The following is a 15,540-nucleotide window of genomic DNA, read 5'->3' as shown; positions in this document are numbered from 1 at the left end:
CTCTCTCTCCTTTCCGTTGCTCGCTCTTTCTTTCTTTATTTCTTCCTTCCTTCCTTTCTTCTGCTGGGGATGGTAAGATGAAATTAGGTTGTGTTATGTTTCCATTATTACTCTAAATAGCACCAACAAGTAGAATTTGCATGTTGATTTACTGAGAACTTTTTATTATTGTAATCTCATTTAACTTTTATAATAGCGTAGTAAAGGAGATATTATTTTACAGATAACAGGGGACTTGAGTTTAAAGAACTTGCTTGAGGTCACTTAGGCCATAATGGATGTAATCCATGCCTTTGATGCCAAAATTTAAGTCTTTTTGCTCCTTAGATCCTAAAAATAATTAGATGTAATCTTAAACTGAAACTACTTGGATATTGTGGCTAATTGAGGTCACTCCCAACAATCAAAAGTTAAGTTTATCTTGATTAATTGGTTTTTAACCTTTGCTTCTTAGCCAATTTCTCTCCAGCTTAGTCAATTCACTGATGTTTGGTACTTCCAAAGAAGGAAAGAAAGGGAAGGGAGAGGAGCCAAAATTCTTTAAGTTCTCTTGTTGAGAATCTTGGTAGATGATATTTTTGGTTAGAATGTAGTTTCGGTAGAGCTTGTTAACTGTGACAATAGTTATTGGGTTTCAGAGGTTATGACTTACTTGAATACCATTATGAAAAAACTCCAAAGCTTAATCTTTAGGTATTCCATAATTGTTTCTGTGACAATAAATCCTGACTTTGTAGATTTTTTTCTTTTTGTTTATTGAATTATAGTTATGCACAGGTATCCTGTTTCCTTACAAAGGTTAAAACAATCTAATGATACAAACTGTTTTTCAAGATAACTTTTGGTTTCAAGCTAAGTGAAGATTCCTGACCTTGTTAAATCTTAATCAGAGTTGATGGGAATTATCAATTATGTGTGAAAAGTGGGAGGATGAGTTTTGTTAGTCTGACAGTTTTTTAAAATATCTTTTTATAGTGCTAAAAAAGTACTTTCTATTCCCTCTTGTTATCATATCTAGTCTGCTCTATTTGTAATTTACTTCCTTGGTTACTGTGTAGTTCTCATTATGTTACTGCAAAGGAGATTATAGTAGTAAATTATTTTGTTTAAAATAGTTAATAGTAGAAATTGAATCCTATTTTCCATTCTAGGTTAAGGTGCATCGGTGTCCCCCATAACTAACATGGTGGCTTACTATAGATTACCAATGTTTCTTGTTTGAATCCGTTCTTTAGCCTGAGGTAGTTGGACTCTTACAGGAAATAAAATATTAGACTTATCACTGGTTTTCAGTCATGTAAGAATTGTGGAATCCCAGCCCTTACATAGGAATAGATTAAACTGGAGGTGGAGAATTAGTAGCCAATCATCTATCTGTCCAAAGCTTCTTTCCAAAACAATGTGTAGAAATGACTTGTTGAATGAACTACTGACTCCCTTAGAGCTTAACGTTAAAATGATTAGATTGATTGGCCTTAATTTTTGTTAACAGGATTCTGTGCATCAATTTCTTTTCCTTTTTGAAATCAGAAATTCTGACTATAAAATTTCCTATTTCTGTTCGGCATTAAGAATATAGACAATTCTGAAATATTATATTCAGCACCTTGCAGATAAACATAATATTATTCATGTGTTTCTCGGATAATAAAATAGGAAAACGTAAATATTGCTCAAAAAATGACCTGCCGATAAGATTGTCAAGTGATTGATTATTGATGGTTAATAAGTATAAGCCTCTGACTTTAGAAGAGTACAGACTGAAAATAGATCATCTCTCATTTCATCTTTAATGTGAAATTAGTTAGATTTTTCTTCTTTTTAATTATTTATTTGACGGACAGAGATCACAAGTAGGCAGAGAGGCAGGCAGAGGGAGGTGGAGAAGCAGGCTCCCCGCTGAGCAAAGAGCTTGATGTGGGGCTTGATCCCAGGACCCCAGGATCATGATCTGAGCTAAAGGCAGAGGCTTAACCCACTGACCCACCCAGGTGCCCCTCTTTTTTTTTTCTTTTTTTTTTTTTTTAAGATTTTTATTTATTCATTTGAGAGAGTGAGAACAAGCAGGGAGAGGGGCAGAGGGAGAAAGAGAAGCAAGCTCCTTGCTGAGCATGGAGCTGGTGGGGCTTAATCCCAGATCATGGGATCATGACCTGAGCTGAGGACAGAGACTTAACCAACTAAGCCACCCAGGTGCCCCTCAATTTCTCAGTTCTGATTGAGGACAGAGTATAATCACATTAGAATTATGGTGATAGTCACCAGAAGAACAATATATGGAAATGTTGGACCATATGAAATTACAAATTTCAGATTATTGGCAGTTTCATCATTCAGGCTAGTTAAAGTGGTTATATTTGAGACTTGGTCCTGTAATTGGGGTTAAGATAAATTACCTAGTTATCTGATATATATAAGTGGAATACACACACACACACACAGATATAAAAGGTAGATATATAAGTGGAATGTCTTTGAAGATGAGTGCATATATAACTTTTGTTAACTAAGACAAAATAGCAGTGTTGTGTCCCCTCTAACCTGCTTGCTGGAGTAAGGTGATTAACTTTAGATCTTGATCCGTAGTTAATTTAATTAGGCCAAATTGCCAGAAAATTAGCTGGAAGAGTCTGGCTGAGACTTTGCTTTGGTGGCATTTTGTACTTAATCTAATTTTGGCTAAGTGGATCAAGATAATGATCATTGATGATGTGTAGTTTTGTTTAGGAGCATTTTGCTGAATATTATGGTGAATTCACAAAGAAATGTGATAATATTAGAATAACTAAGTAAGTAAAATAACAGATAACACAAAGCATGATTGATTCCTTTTTGTCGTTCAAGTCAAGGAGATAGGACTACTGTAGACTAGATTTATCTAGAACAATTCACTGAGGAGATAAGAGTTGAACTAGGAACTGAGAGAGAGGCAGTATAGATGAGGGAAACTATTAAGTGTTAGAAGTGTGGAGGCTGGAAAATATCATTTATATTTGGGAATCAGGATTGAGTAAAAGAATAAGAGATGCACCTGGGCAAGTATAATAAGGTCAAATTAAGGCCTTTAATTGCTAGACCAGGGTTTCCCAATCTCGGCAGTGTTGGCATTTGTTGTTGTATAATTCTTTGTAAGAGGCTTTTCCTGTTTACTGTAGAATGTTTAGCAGCATCTGTTTTCTACTTACTAACTGCCAGTAGCATCGTCCCTTCCTGCCCCCACCCCCACCTTCATGGCAATCATTCATTGTCTAAACATTGCCAATGTTCTCTTTGAGACAGTATTCCAAATTGTTCTTACTTGAGAGCCACTGGTCCAGATTTATTCAGAAAATGATAAATGACACAGCTGGAACTAGAGATAATGAGTAGAGGATGAGTTGTGTTGATTGATTGGCTTTTTTATTTTTATTTTTTTTTTTAAAGATTTTATTTATTTATTTGACAGAGAACTCAAGTAGGCAGCGAGGCAGGCAGAGAGAGAGAGAGAGAAGCAGGCTCTGCACTGAGCAGAGGGCCCGATGCGGGGCTCAATCCCAGGACCCTGGGATCATGACCTGGGCCGAAGGCAGAGGCTTTAACCTGCTGAGCCATCCACGCACCCCTGATTGGCTTTTTTAAAAAGAGAAAATACAGGATTAGTAAAAAATAGCCCCAAGGTGATAACTGAATGACCAGTAGACTGGTAATCTGTCTATTACATATTCTGTATATTTATAAACACTAATTACTATTACAGTAGATTAGGGAACAAAATAGTTAATTAAGGTTAATGAACAAAGGTCATTCTTTATGTTGCAAAGCTAAAATAAAACTGAATTAAATATAATTTTGTTGTTTAATATTTATCATGGGGAGAACTTAAGCATTGAATATTGTAAAGGAATTCTTGAAGATTGTTCTTTTAATTGTGTATCTGTAAAAAATTTTTTAACTTCTATTAGTTGAAATAGCTATTACTTAGAGAGATTTTTATATATTGTATATTTGAGAAAGGTACCTTTTATTTAACTATTTCAATTTTAAAGATTTTTATTTTTTAAAGATTTTATTTATTTATTTGTCAGAGAGAGAGAGAGCGAGCACAGGCAGACAGAGTGGAAGGCAGAGGCAGAGGGAGAAGCAGGCTCCCTGCGGAGCAAGGAGCCCGATGTGGGACTCGATCCCAGGACGCTGGGATCATGACCTGAGCCGAAGGCAGCTGCTTAACCAACTGAGCCACCCAGGTGTCCCTTAAAGATTTTTTTTTTTTTAAGGAACGATTTTTATTGTAGAGTTAGAATTACTTTTTTTTTTTTTTTAAGATTTTATTTATTTATTTGACAGAGAGAAAGACAGCGAGAGAGCAAATACAAGCAGGGGAAAAGGGGGATGGAGAAGCAGGCTTCCCACCAAGTAGGGAGCCTGATGTGGGGCTTCATTCCAGGATGCTGGGATCATGAACTGAGCCAAAGGCAGATGACCAATGACAGAGCCACCCAGGTGGCCTTACTTTTTTTTTTTTTTTTTTAAGATTTTATTTATTAGAGAGAGATCGAGAGCTTGCAAACACAAGCAGGGGGAAGGGGAAGAAGGGAGAGGGAGAAGCAGACTCCTTGGTGAGCAGGGAGCCTGCTGCTGGACTCAATCTCAGGACGCCGAGATCATGAGGTGAGCCAAAGGTAGTTGCTTAACCAGCTGAGCCACCCAGTCATCCCAGAATTACTTCTCTTCTAATGCTAAGAAGCAACTGACTTATTTGAAGTATCTGACTTATTTCTCTAGTCTATTAACTTGAAAAAAAAAAAAAAAGATATAAGAGTGATGGATTTGGAACTTGACACAGTCATTGTTTGAATTTGTAATAATAAGACATTTTTATTTGCAGCCTATAAGAATAGAATTATAGACAGCCAAAGACTGATTTTTTCATCGTCGTTTTTGTCAAGCTATGCTTGTAACTAAATATTGTTTATCTCCATCCCTCAAGTGCATATGTATCAAAAAGAAGTGATGACTAATCAGATGAAGAAGTTATTTTTCAGAAATCAAAGCCATAAAATTTGATATATTTCTGATGCCTGCAGTTGGAGTATGGATAATATATTATATTTGGAGAATGAAGGGTTTGGTAAGCTATTAGGATTTGGATTTGTGGGAAGATTTCAGATTTATCTAATAATATGTTAATAGATGTAAAACATTTAAATCTTTTTTCTTTTCAAATTTATTTCTATTGAGGTGATTACAAAACAAAAACAATCAAGGAGTACCAATTTTGCCATACTTTTTTTTTTTTTTTTTTTTTTAAAGATTTGTTTATTTTCTTTGAGGGAGTGTGAGAACACTTGCGTGTGAGTCAGGGGCGGGGGAGAGTGAGAGAGAATCTTGAGCAGGTTCCCCACTGAGTGCAGAGCCCCACATGGGTCTTAACCCCATGACCCATGATATCAGGACCTGAGCCTAAACCACCAGTCAGTTGCTTAACTGACTGAGCCACCCAGTCGCCCCCACCCCCATGCATTTAGAAATGATTGGCATTGGCAACAACCACCAAGACAAAAATCATAAAAATTCTTAACATTTTGCAAACTTTACCAAGTAATAACAAAGTTGGATTTGTCTCAGTTTTGATTAGGTACCTACATTTGTGCCCCAGTTAACCTAACTTTTATATCTACTAAGTTTTTATTAGTAATTTTTAGGTACTTTTAATTTTTTTAAGATTTTATTTATTTTAATTTATTATTTATTTTAATTTTTTAAAAGATTTTATTTATTTATTTGAGAGAGAGAGAAGGAGAGAGCATGAACAGAGTGAGAGGCAGAAGGAGAAACAGACTCCCTGCTGAGGGGAGAGCCTGATGTGGGGCTCTATCCCAGGACCCAGGGATCATGACCTGGACTGAAGGCAGATACTTAACCAACTGAGCCACCCAGGCGCCCTTTTTTAGGTACTTTAAGGAGTATCTCTCTTAATTATGGCCATCTCTCTTAATTATGGCATCATTTGCAAGATGTTCCAGTTTTTAGTCACTATGCACAGAGACTCTTTTTGCCTTAGAAGTATTTGGTCAACTCTGCTTATTATTTATTAGATTCTTATCTAAAAAAAATCTAGAAATCATTATTATTTTTATTTTTTCCAGAAGTAGGTGGTTTTTTTTTTTGGTAGGTTGGGTTTAATTATGAGTGGTATTAAAAAAATCATAATTTTCTTAATGATTTATATAACTGTTGGACTGAAAAGAAGTTACCTAGTTGTGGGTGATACTGGATTTACACTCTTTGAAAATCAGGAAGCTCAAATCTAAAGGTGTTTCCTAAATTTGATACAAACTTGTTTTTGGTAAAACCTAACTAGAAATGATAGTTTATTTGTAATGTTTCCTTATCACATTTGTAAATATTTATACTTTTCACTGCGGAAATGTATTTGATTATAGGATAGTGCCATAGACTCATTGGAGATTTTAGTGTAAGACGTTGTGTATACACCATGCTACCCTTCCAAAATCTGGGAAAAAAAAAAAAAATCAAAATTCTGAAAGCTATCTGACTCCATAAGTTCCAAATAAGGGATTGTTGACCTAAATGATATTGCTCCTGTGTCCTATGTAAGATTGTTTAGGATGAGTGTTTTTTCACAACAGTTATAATAAGCTGTGGGTCCCTGTGTGTTAATCTTGAGATTGACAAATATTTTGTAGGGCCAGTCAGTATCTATTGTACATTACTATATTTTTAATTGATTTAACTTGCAGGATTTTTTTTTTAAGCCTTTTGTAAAGGATTTCTAGGATATTTTAGATACCTAATTATAATTTTCTTCACTTTTTTTTTTTTTTTACTTTCTTTACTTTTAATGTCCATTTAATTATAATAGCTAAGCCTGGTTGAGTTAACAGAACTTAAAATGGTGTGGAAGCATAGACTTTTTTTCACCATTTTATTATTATCCTTTTCTTAGTTATAGGCTCAAAGAATGTATCACCTTAAAGATTTTACTATAGTTGTTGGCCATGACCTGAAAATGACCACTTGTTTCTTACTTCTTTCAGCTTCCCTTCCTTTTTTTTTCTTCTCGTTATTTCAAATTTTAGATTTTTATTTATTCAATTAGGTATAAAGAGGATCAGGAGGTTATTTATTGAGTAGTGTTAGGCCAAGATGGCCTGGGCTGCCCTAGGCAGGGATGGAAGAAACTTGCTAGAAAGCTTGTAGTCCTGAATGAACTCTTTAATAGTCTAAGCCAATCTTTTTAATGACTACCATGGTTGCTTCTTTCAAGATGGATTTGTTTTTTTAAAAAATTACTCATTTCTTTCATTCTAGGGGGCTTTTTTAAAGTTTAAGTGGCTCTTATTGGTATGAATAGTATACTAATCAGCAGGAAAATTGATAACTGCTGTTGGAACTTCCATTTACTATGCCATGCTATTGTCTCCTTTCACCTGTGTACTTGATACTCCTAAAATTGATTAGTATGTTAGGGGTGTTGCCTGTCATAAATAGCTGTGTTCATTTTTGCTGGGTAAGGAATAAAATAAATGAGACCCAAGTTTTTTGGGCCAGGTTTTTCTTGTTCTCAATGTGACTCAACGCTTGTAAGTTCTTACAGTTTATGAGATGAAGATGGAAGAGAAGAAGAATTTGGTCTGTATTATATCATTAAGTTAAAATCAAGTGCCCAGTTTAAAAAGAAGCACCTTTACCTGTAGGAAAAAAAAATGCTTCTAGGGTACCACGTATAGCATGAGCTATATAACACAAAATAGTGTTCCTTTTTAAAAAACATTTTAATTTAGAGTTACATATATTCATCTTCATTAGTGCTATATTGAATTAGAACCATTATACCAACTTCATTGATTTATTATTTAATCAGGTTGGGAATGTCTATCATTCTTTGACTTAAATTTGTTTATATTGTTTTGCAAGTTACTCACAAATTTTGGTGGTTTCATTTGTGTCAGCGTTGTGTGTGTGTGTGTGTATGTATATACATATGTGTGGTTTTTTTTTCTCATATTTTCAACAGATTCTGAAGGGAGTGGTAATGGAAGTGAAGATCCTTCAAAGGACAGTGGAGAAGGTTCCTGTAGTGATTCTGAAGAAAATATTTTAGAAGAAGAACTGAATGAAGATATTAAAGTAAAAGAGGAACAACTTAAAAATTCTGCAGAGGAAGAAATACTGTCATCAGAAAAACAGTTAATTAAAATGGAAAAGAAGGAGGAAGAAGAAAATGGAGAAAGACCTAGAAAGAAAAAGGAGAAAGAGAAGGAAAAAGAGAAGGAGAAAGAAAAGGAGAAAGAGAAGGAGAGAGAGGATAAAGAAAAAGCAACAGTATCTGATAATGTGGCTGCTTCTGCTGCTGCCACCGCACCAGCCACAAGTCCTGCTGTTAACACATCTCCTTCAGTCCCCACTGCAGCAACCACTACAGAGGAGCAAGTCAGTGAGCCAAAAAAGTGGAACCTTCGTCGAAATCGACCACTTTTGGATTTTGTTTCCATGGAAGAGCTGAATGATATGGATGACTATGACAGCGAAGATGACAATGATTGGCGACCTACTGTAGTAAAGAGAAAGGGGAGATCTGCATCTCAGAAAGAAGGAAGTGATGGAGACAATGAAGATGATGAAGATGAGGGAAGTGTGAGTGACGAGGATGAGAATGATGAAGGCAATGATGAAGATCATAGCAGCCCTGCCAGTGAAGGGGGTTGCAAGAAGAAGAAGAGTAAAGTTCTTAGCAGAAACAGTGCTGATGATGAGGAACTGACCAATGATAGCCTGACACTATCTCAAAGCAAGAGTAATGAGGTAGATCAACCCAATTTTTATGATCTCTGTCTGTCTGGGGAAAAGGGAATTCTTCTCTAAACCATTCTACTCGTTACATTAAGTAGCTTCCTTGAAATCCTATTGATAGACAGCTGTGGGAGTGAATGAGCACCCTAACTGTAACATTTATTCATTTGGTCAACCAGCCTTTATTGAGTATCTACTGTTTGTCACCGTCCTCAAGGAGCTCACAATCACCGGCCTCAAGGAGCTCACAGTCTTTATAATTAGAGAAATATTTTTATATCCATAAACTAGGGATATGGTAGTTTTCCTTTCCCTTTCCTGTCCTCTCACTCCATTCTTCATAGGACTGCTGAATGGTGCTGACTGGAGTATGAAAACAAAGGTCACCTTTATTTCAACTTAGCTATGTCCTATCCACATGAAAATTTAGACTCCTAGAATATTTTAGAACAGGACAACAAACAGCTTAATGATTGCCTCAGACTTTTAGTGATTCATTTTAAGGTTAATTCCTTTACCAGTCATAGCACTCATCATCTGAATAGTTACCAAGTCTTTGCTTTAGATGTATGGGAGTAAATAAGAACTATATGTTTGCATATATTTAGTGAATAAGTTCTCTCTACAAAGAAATGAAAAAGAAAAAAACCAAACACTCGTATCATAAAACAAACATTTCTGTCTTAAAACTACAGTAATGATTCAGTTCTTCCACTTGAAGTTCTACTACCGAAAGTTAGGTTTATCCTTTGGGCCCAAGATGCAACATTCAAGATTCTTCAGTCAAACACATTTGTGTCTCTTTGTCTGTGTGTTTATGTGTATGTTTTTCTTCAAAAGCAAGATTGAGTTGTCATCTTACATGTAGATGTACCTGTTACATCAACATGTAGAACTATAATAATTAAGTTTGTCATTTCTGTTAGTGTATTTGTTGTCACAAAAATTCAGTTCTTTAGCAAGCACTTATTTTTTGTTTTCTCATATCATTGAAAAAGGTTAAACTAGTAGAAAGATTTTCCTTCTATTCTTTATTCTTTTACATTTTTTCTACTTTACAAGTTTTACCTAGCAATGATTACCTATTTTAAGTAAGTTTTATTTAAAAACTGGGTGATTTTTTTCTTGCCAAAATAGTAAGTAACAGGCTATGAGGGGCGTATATGTCAGTAGTGATGAAACATGTTATATTTTAATTATAAACATTGGTTAACTTCTGGGTTATCCGCTTTAATATGAAGAATGTTGTCTGCTTCCAGTGCTATCTATCCTAATTCTTATCTTTAAGTAATGGGAAGTTGTCATTTGAAATATAATATAGTATTTATAATGCTGTAGCACAAACATTTCCATATTCCCAGTGCCAATTGAGGGAACTAGAAATATGGAAAATTCAGTTGTTCGTGTTTGATGTAGGCTTGTATCCAGTTCATTTTATAGTATTTAATAGTCTATATCTACTGAATAAGTTTACCTTCAGTAGCATTACTTTTATTTTTATTAGCCTGACATTCACAAAAGTAGGCTGGCTAATGATAAAGATAGAGTTAGATTTTATGTGATGGTGTGGGGAATACCTGCAGATGTTTAGAAATTTGACAGGTAAAATGTATACCTTATCCATTTATTAATAATCTGTAATATGTAGTGTTGCTTAGGAGGTTATAGACTGTCCTTTATGATGCATTAGAAGGCCACATGTGCTGTCTAGGTTTTTTTTTTTTTTTTCCTACCAGGAGAGACTTTAGTAAATAATGGGACTTCATATATTTAGATTAAGTCCTAAAGGAATGTGATTGCAGAGCATTTATTGGAAATGTGCCTTGATGAAGTTGTCAAGAACTTTATTCTTATAGTAGCTAAACTAATTTCTGTTGTGTTAATTTCTGTTAATTTTCCTTTTGTTTTACCCTATGCCAAAATACAGAAGAACTGATAGAAGTTAATTTAACTCAATAATAGTCTATTTGAAATCTTGGTAACTGTTTTTCCCCAACACTAGTAATTTTTTTTTTTAATTTATTTGACAGACAGAGGCAGAGAGGCAGACAGAGAGAAGGGGAAGCAGGCTCCCTGCTGAGCAGAGAGCCCGAAGTGGGGCTTGATCCCAGGACCTTGGGATCATGACCTGAGCCGAAGGCAGAGGCTTTAACCCACTGAGCCACCCAGGCGCCCCAACACTAGTAATTTTTTTTTTTTTTAAAGATTTTATTTATTTATCAGAGAGAGAGAGGGGGAGAGAGCGAGCACAGGCAGACAGAATGGCAGGCAAAGGCAGAGGGAGAAGCAGGCTCCCTGCCGAGCAAGGAGCCCAATGTGGGACTCGATCCCAGGACACTGGGATCATGACCTGAGCCGAAGGCAGCTGCTTAACCAACTGAGCCACCCAGGGTCCCAACACTAGTAAGTTTTGATGGTTCTTCTATTTATCACTCAAATCAGCTAACAAATTTTAATAAAAATTAATCAAGATTATTATTTTTTCTTATATTTCTAAATTTCCTCTTTATATGCTCTTGATTTTGTAAAGACAACTAAAGGTAATTCTTGTTCCTTATGGCCATTGTTTGTATCTTAATCTTTCTGGTTATTTTAGGTAATGATATTTTGGCATCAAAGTGTCAATTATCTGTTAGTTAATACAAATATATTTGATTATATTTGAAATTTTATTTTTCTCTACTTTATGTTTTCAAATACTGCTTTGTAGTAGAACTAGCTGAAAGTGTGGTTTTAGAAATACGTAATTGAGTTGTATTTAGTTTATAAACAGCAGATTTTCTTGGCTGTTACGTCAGGTGCTCTTGTAGGGAAATGATGTTGGACAGAAACTTCAATAATTTTAGAGTTTTTTAGGGAATTTGATTTTTTTTTTTTTTGAGTTGGGGGCCTTTTATTGATTCTTAATGGACTTAACATGCCTATGCTATAGGCCTTGAAAATACTGTAGAGCAGTATTTTTTAAACTTTTTTGTCTCGGGATACTTTACACTCAAAAAAAAAAATTACTGAGAACCCTAATTGTATATATGTAGGTATAGCTTTTGTTACTTTCAAATTAAAACTCAGGAATTTTAAAGATTAAAACATACAGAAGCACACAGTGGTCAGATTGATGACCCTATTCCCTGTTGTCTAGTTCTGGAAGACTACATCATACACCTATGAGAGAGAGTGAAAAAGGCAAAAACAACCTTACTATTATTATGAAAATAGCCTTAACTTGTCATTTCTGTTAGTGTATTTGTTGTCACAAAAATTCAGTTCCCCTATGAAGCAGAGTCCCACAGACCACACCTTGAGAACTTCTGTTCTATAATTGAACATTTGATAAACCTACATTTTCTACATATGGGGACTTCCCTTGGCCTATAGAATTATGACATTTTTTGAATTTAGTGAGGTCTGAACAATCACCTTGAAGTATGGTTATATGCCATTTTCAAACTTTTATCTTGATGCTTTTGAGATTAATTGATGTTATATTGTTTTTTGGTTTTCTGAAGTAAATCTTTTGGGGATGGGTGGTGTAGCATTTTCAGAGAATGGTTTGCATTTTCAGGACCTTGAAACTAGAGTTTTGATTGAGGATTAATATTTGACAGAAGAGTATATCAATAGAAATTTTCAGGTGGAAGTTTTTTGGTTTCTTTTCATAAAAGACTCCTTTGTGTTAAATGGATTATAAGATGTTAAATGGATGTGAAGAAATGGCAATTGTCATCCAATTTTTGGTAATTTAAATTTTTGCCAAAGTTTATAAATGGCTACTTCTGTTTGTGATTTCTGACTTATTAAATATCACTTGCTTTTTACACATTTCAAAATAAAACAACCTTTTTTTTTTTTTTAAGATTTTGTTTATTTACTAGAGAGAGACAGAATGAGCAGTGGGGAGGGGCAGAGGGAAAGAGAGAGAGAGAAAGAGAAGCAAACTCCCTGCTGAGCAGGAAGCCTGATTCAGGGCTAGATCCCAAGACTCTGGGATCATGACCTGAGACAAGGGCAGATGCTTAACTGACTAAGCTTCCCAGGTACCCCAGAACTGCATTTTTTTTTTTAAGATTTTATTTATTTATTGGAGAGAGAGAGAGAGAGAGAGAGTGCACAGGCAGCGGAGAGGAATAGAGGGAGGAGCAGATTTCTTGCCAAGCAGGGACCCCGATGTGGGACTTGATCCCAGGACCCTGGCATCATTGACCTGAGCTGAAGGCAGATACTTAACCAACTGAGCCATCTAGGCACCCCAGAACTGCACTGTTTTTTTTTTTTTTTTTAAAGATTTTATTTATTTATTGGGGGAGAGAGAGAGAGCGAGCGCACAAGCAGCAGGGAGGGGTAGAGGGAGAAGCAGACTTCCTGCCAAGTAGGATCCCCATTGTGAGACTTGATCCCAGGATCCTGGCATCATTGACCTGAGCCGAAGGCAGATGCTTAACCAGCTTAAGCCACCCAGGTGCCCTTAAAACAATTGCTTTAATATATAAAAAGAGTTCAAAATACTGTGCAAAGATTACTTCCGATGCCTCTGCCTTCGGCTCGGGTCATGATCCCGGGGTCCTGGGATCGAGCCCCACGTCGGGCTCTCTGCTCAGCGGGGAGCCTGCTTCCCCCTCCCTCTCTCTCTGCCTACTTGTAATCTCTGTCAAATAAATAAGTAAAAATCTTTAAAAAAAAAAAAAAACAGGAAAAAACAAAAACAAAAAACTTAGAGGAAGACCTGTTGCTCAAACTCTTTGGTGTACTAATTTTTTCTCATATTCAGAGCAATAAGGATTCTTTTAATTTTTTTTATTTTTTTTAAAAGATTTTATTTATTTATTTGACAGAGAGAGATGACAAGCAGGCAGAGAGAGAGGAGGAAGCAGGCTCCCTGCTGAGCAGAGAGCCCGATGCAGGGCTCGATCCCAGGACCCTGAGATCATGACCTGAGCCGAAGGCAGCGGCTCAACCCACTGAGCCACCCAGGCACCCCAATAAGGATTCTTTTAATTCTAATTTTGCACGAAGTGTTCAGGAGTTCCCTTTAATTAAACATACATAAAACTTAGAATTTATCCTGTTTTATATAGTATTTATAATCATCCTTGTAGAATACGTAAATAAATGTGCACTAAACCCATGGAGCGCATTAGACAATATTATCATTTTAGGTGTAAATTTTAAATCCCAAGGGAAAAAAAATGAGTAAGTTCATTGAAAGTCGTCATTGACTTACAACTATAGTGCCCCATTTATTCCTCTAATTGCCATGGATTCCATTAAATTATGATATAATATCAAAGTCCTTTCATAAGTGATACTCTTGTGCCATCCAAAACCTACTTTCCCAATATCTATTTTTATGTGAAAACCAAATTTTCAAATAATATATATTTTTTTTTTGGTAAAAACTTTGGTAAAAATAAAATGTGTTACCAAGATTTTCCCACTAGAAGCATTATCTGTCAGTCATTTGGTAGGGCTCTAGTTCCCCCTGATTTCTCTCTCTCTGCATTACATTTCTGGTAAGAATCTCAAATGATGTGTCTCCCAGAAATACCAATTGATTTTGTTTTCTCGGCCTCTAAATGATAGTATGTGTAGAATGAAATTGGTATAAATATACAATCTAGACATTTTTTTCTGAAGAAAATGGAAGAACAGGAAAATAATGGAATTACAGCTACCTATTAATGCTTGTTTTTCTGATCCATAGAAATTTACTTGTTCCCCACATGGATAAACCTTTTTTCAAATGCTCATTAGTTGTAATTCCACCAGAAAAGCATTGATAGAACCCATTTTACACGAGTAGCCTGTCAATCATCAATCTCAGGTTGTTGGCTAGATTATTTTCTAGTTTGTGATTTTTAACCTAGATATGGTATTTTGGGAAAAAAGTCTTTTTGGACTTGCCATGGGAAGATATTTAAAATAGCAGTACTCACTGAGGGTTACAACTTTTGGAGGGATTCCAAGGAAGATTCCTCAGTATAATAAATGGTCAGTTCATATTCTTCTTGAACCACCTACAAGAATTAGGAAAGGGGAATGGAAATGAACATAATTATTGAGTACCTAGTATATCTCAGGAACATTTTTACCATACAATTATCTTAATCTTCACAACAATCTCAGCAGGTAGGTATTACTTTTGCCATCCCATTTTACAGATGAGAAAACTGTAGCTTCGAGGTTCAGGAGTTATTAAATGAGAACTGAGAATGAAATGCAGAACATTAGACTTTAAGTCAAATGCTCTTAAATTTGAAGCATAGCCAGTAGGGTGAACATTTGGGTAGATTTTTGTTTTGTTCAATGTACCAAAGTACTATAAAACATGAGTTTTCTTCTTAGGAAGTTTTTACCTTTTTTGGTACTCATGTCCAAAGCCCCAAACCACTATGGTTTCATAACAAAGAGGAGCAAAAAAACAAAAACAAAACAAAACAAACCCGAAATATACAATTTTAAAGTATTAGGATTCTCTAGAGCATGGATGCTGTCTCCTATTTGACTTTGCTTTTTTTTCTGATTTGCATTTTTTCTGTTTGTTTTATAGATCAGCTGCAAGTTTAGGTGTATAACACAGAATTGAAAAAAATGTTATTGATGGGATGTTCAGGGGTCATTCAAATGTCATTTATAGATTGCTATGAAATGATGACTCTAAATGTTACCTAGAGATACTAGTCTGTTTAAAAGAATACAAAAATATAAGAAAAAGTGGTTAGGTTCTTAAATGAAAATACAGACTCAAGTGCT

General features: G+C 35.3%; 1 protein-coding gene across 5 annotated transcripts in view; it reads left to right on the top strand.

Annotated features, from left to right (window-relative positions):
- The window catches only part of PHF14 (PHD finger protein 14), a 206,555-nt gene that overhangs the window by 2,008 nt on the left and 189,007 nt on the right, over positions 1–15,540 (top strand). For all 5 annotated transcript variants that reach the window (XM_059396776.1, XM_059396777.1, XM_059396778.1 and 2 more), the window contains exon 3: positions 8,018–8,805. In XM_059396776.1, coding sequence (XP_059252759.1) covers positions 8,018–8,805 — 788 coding nt within the window. The remainder of the gene's footprint in view (positions 1–8,017; positions 8,806–15,540) is intronic.

This window comes from Mustela nigripes, chromosome 4 (assembly GCF_022355385.1).
Source record: "Mustela nigripes isolate SB6536 chromosome 4, MUSNIG.SB6536, whole genome shotgun sequence".
Taxonomy (NCBI): domain Eukaryota; kingdom Metazoa; phylum Chordata; class Mammalia; order Carnivora; family Mustelidae; genus Mustela; species Mustela nigripes.
This window is presented reverse-complemented; position numbering and strand designations above follow the sequence as displayed.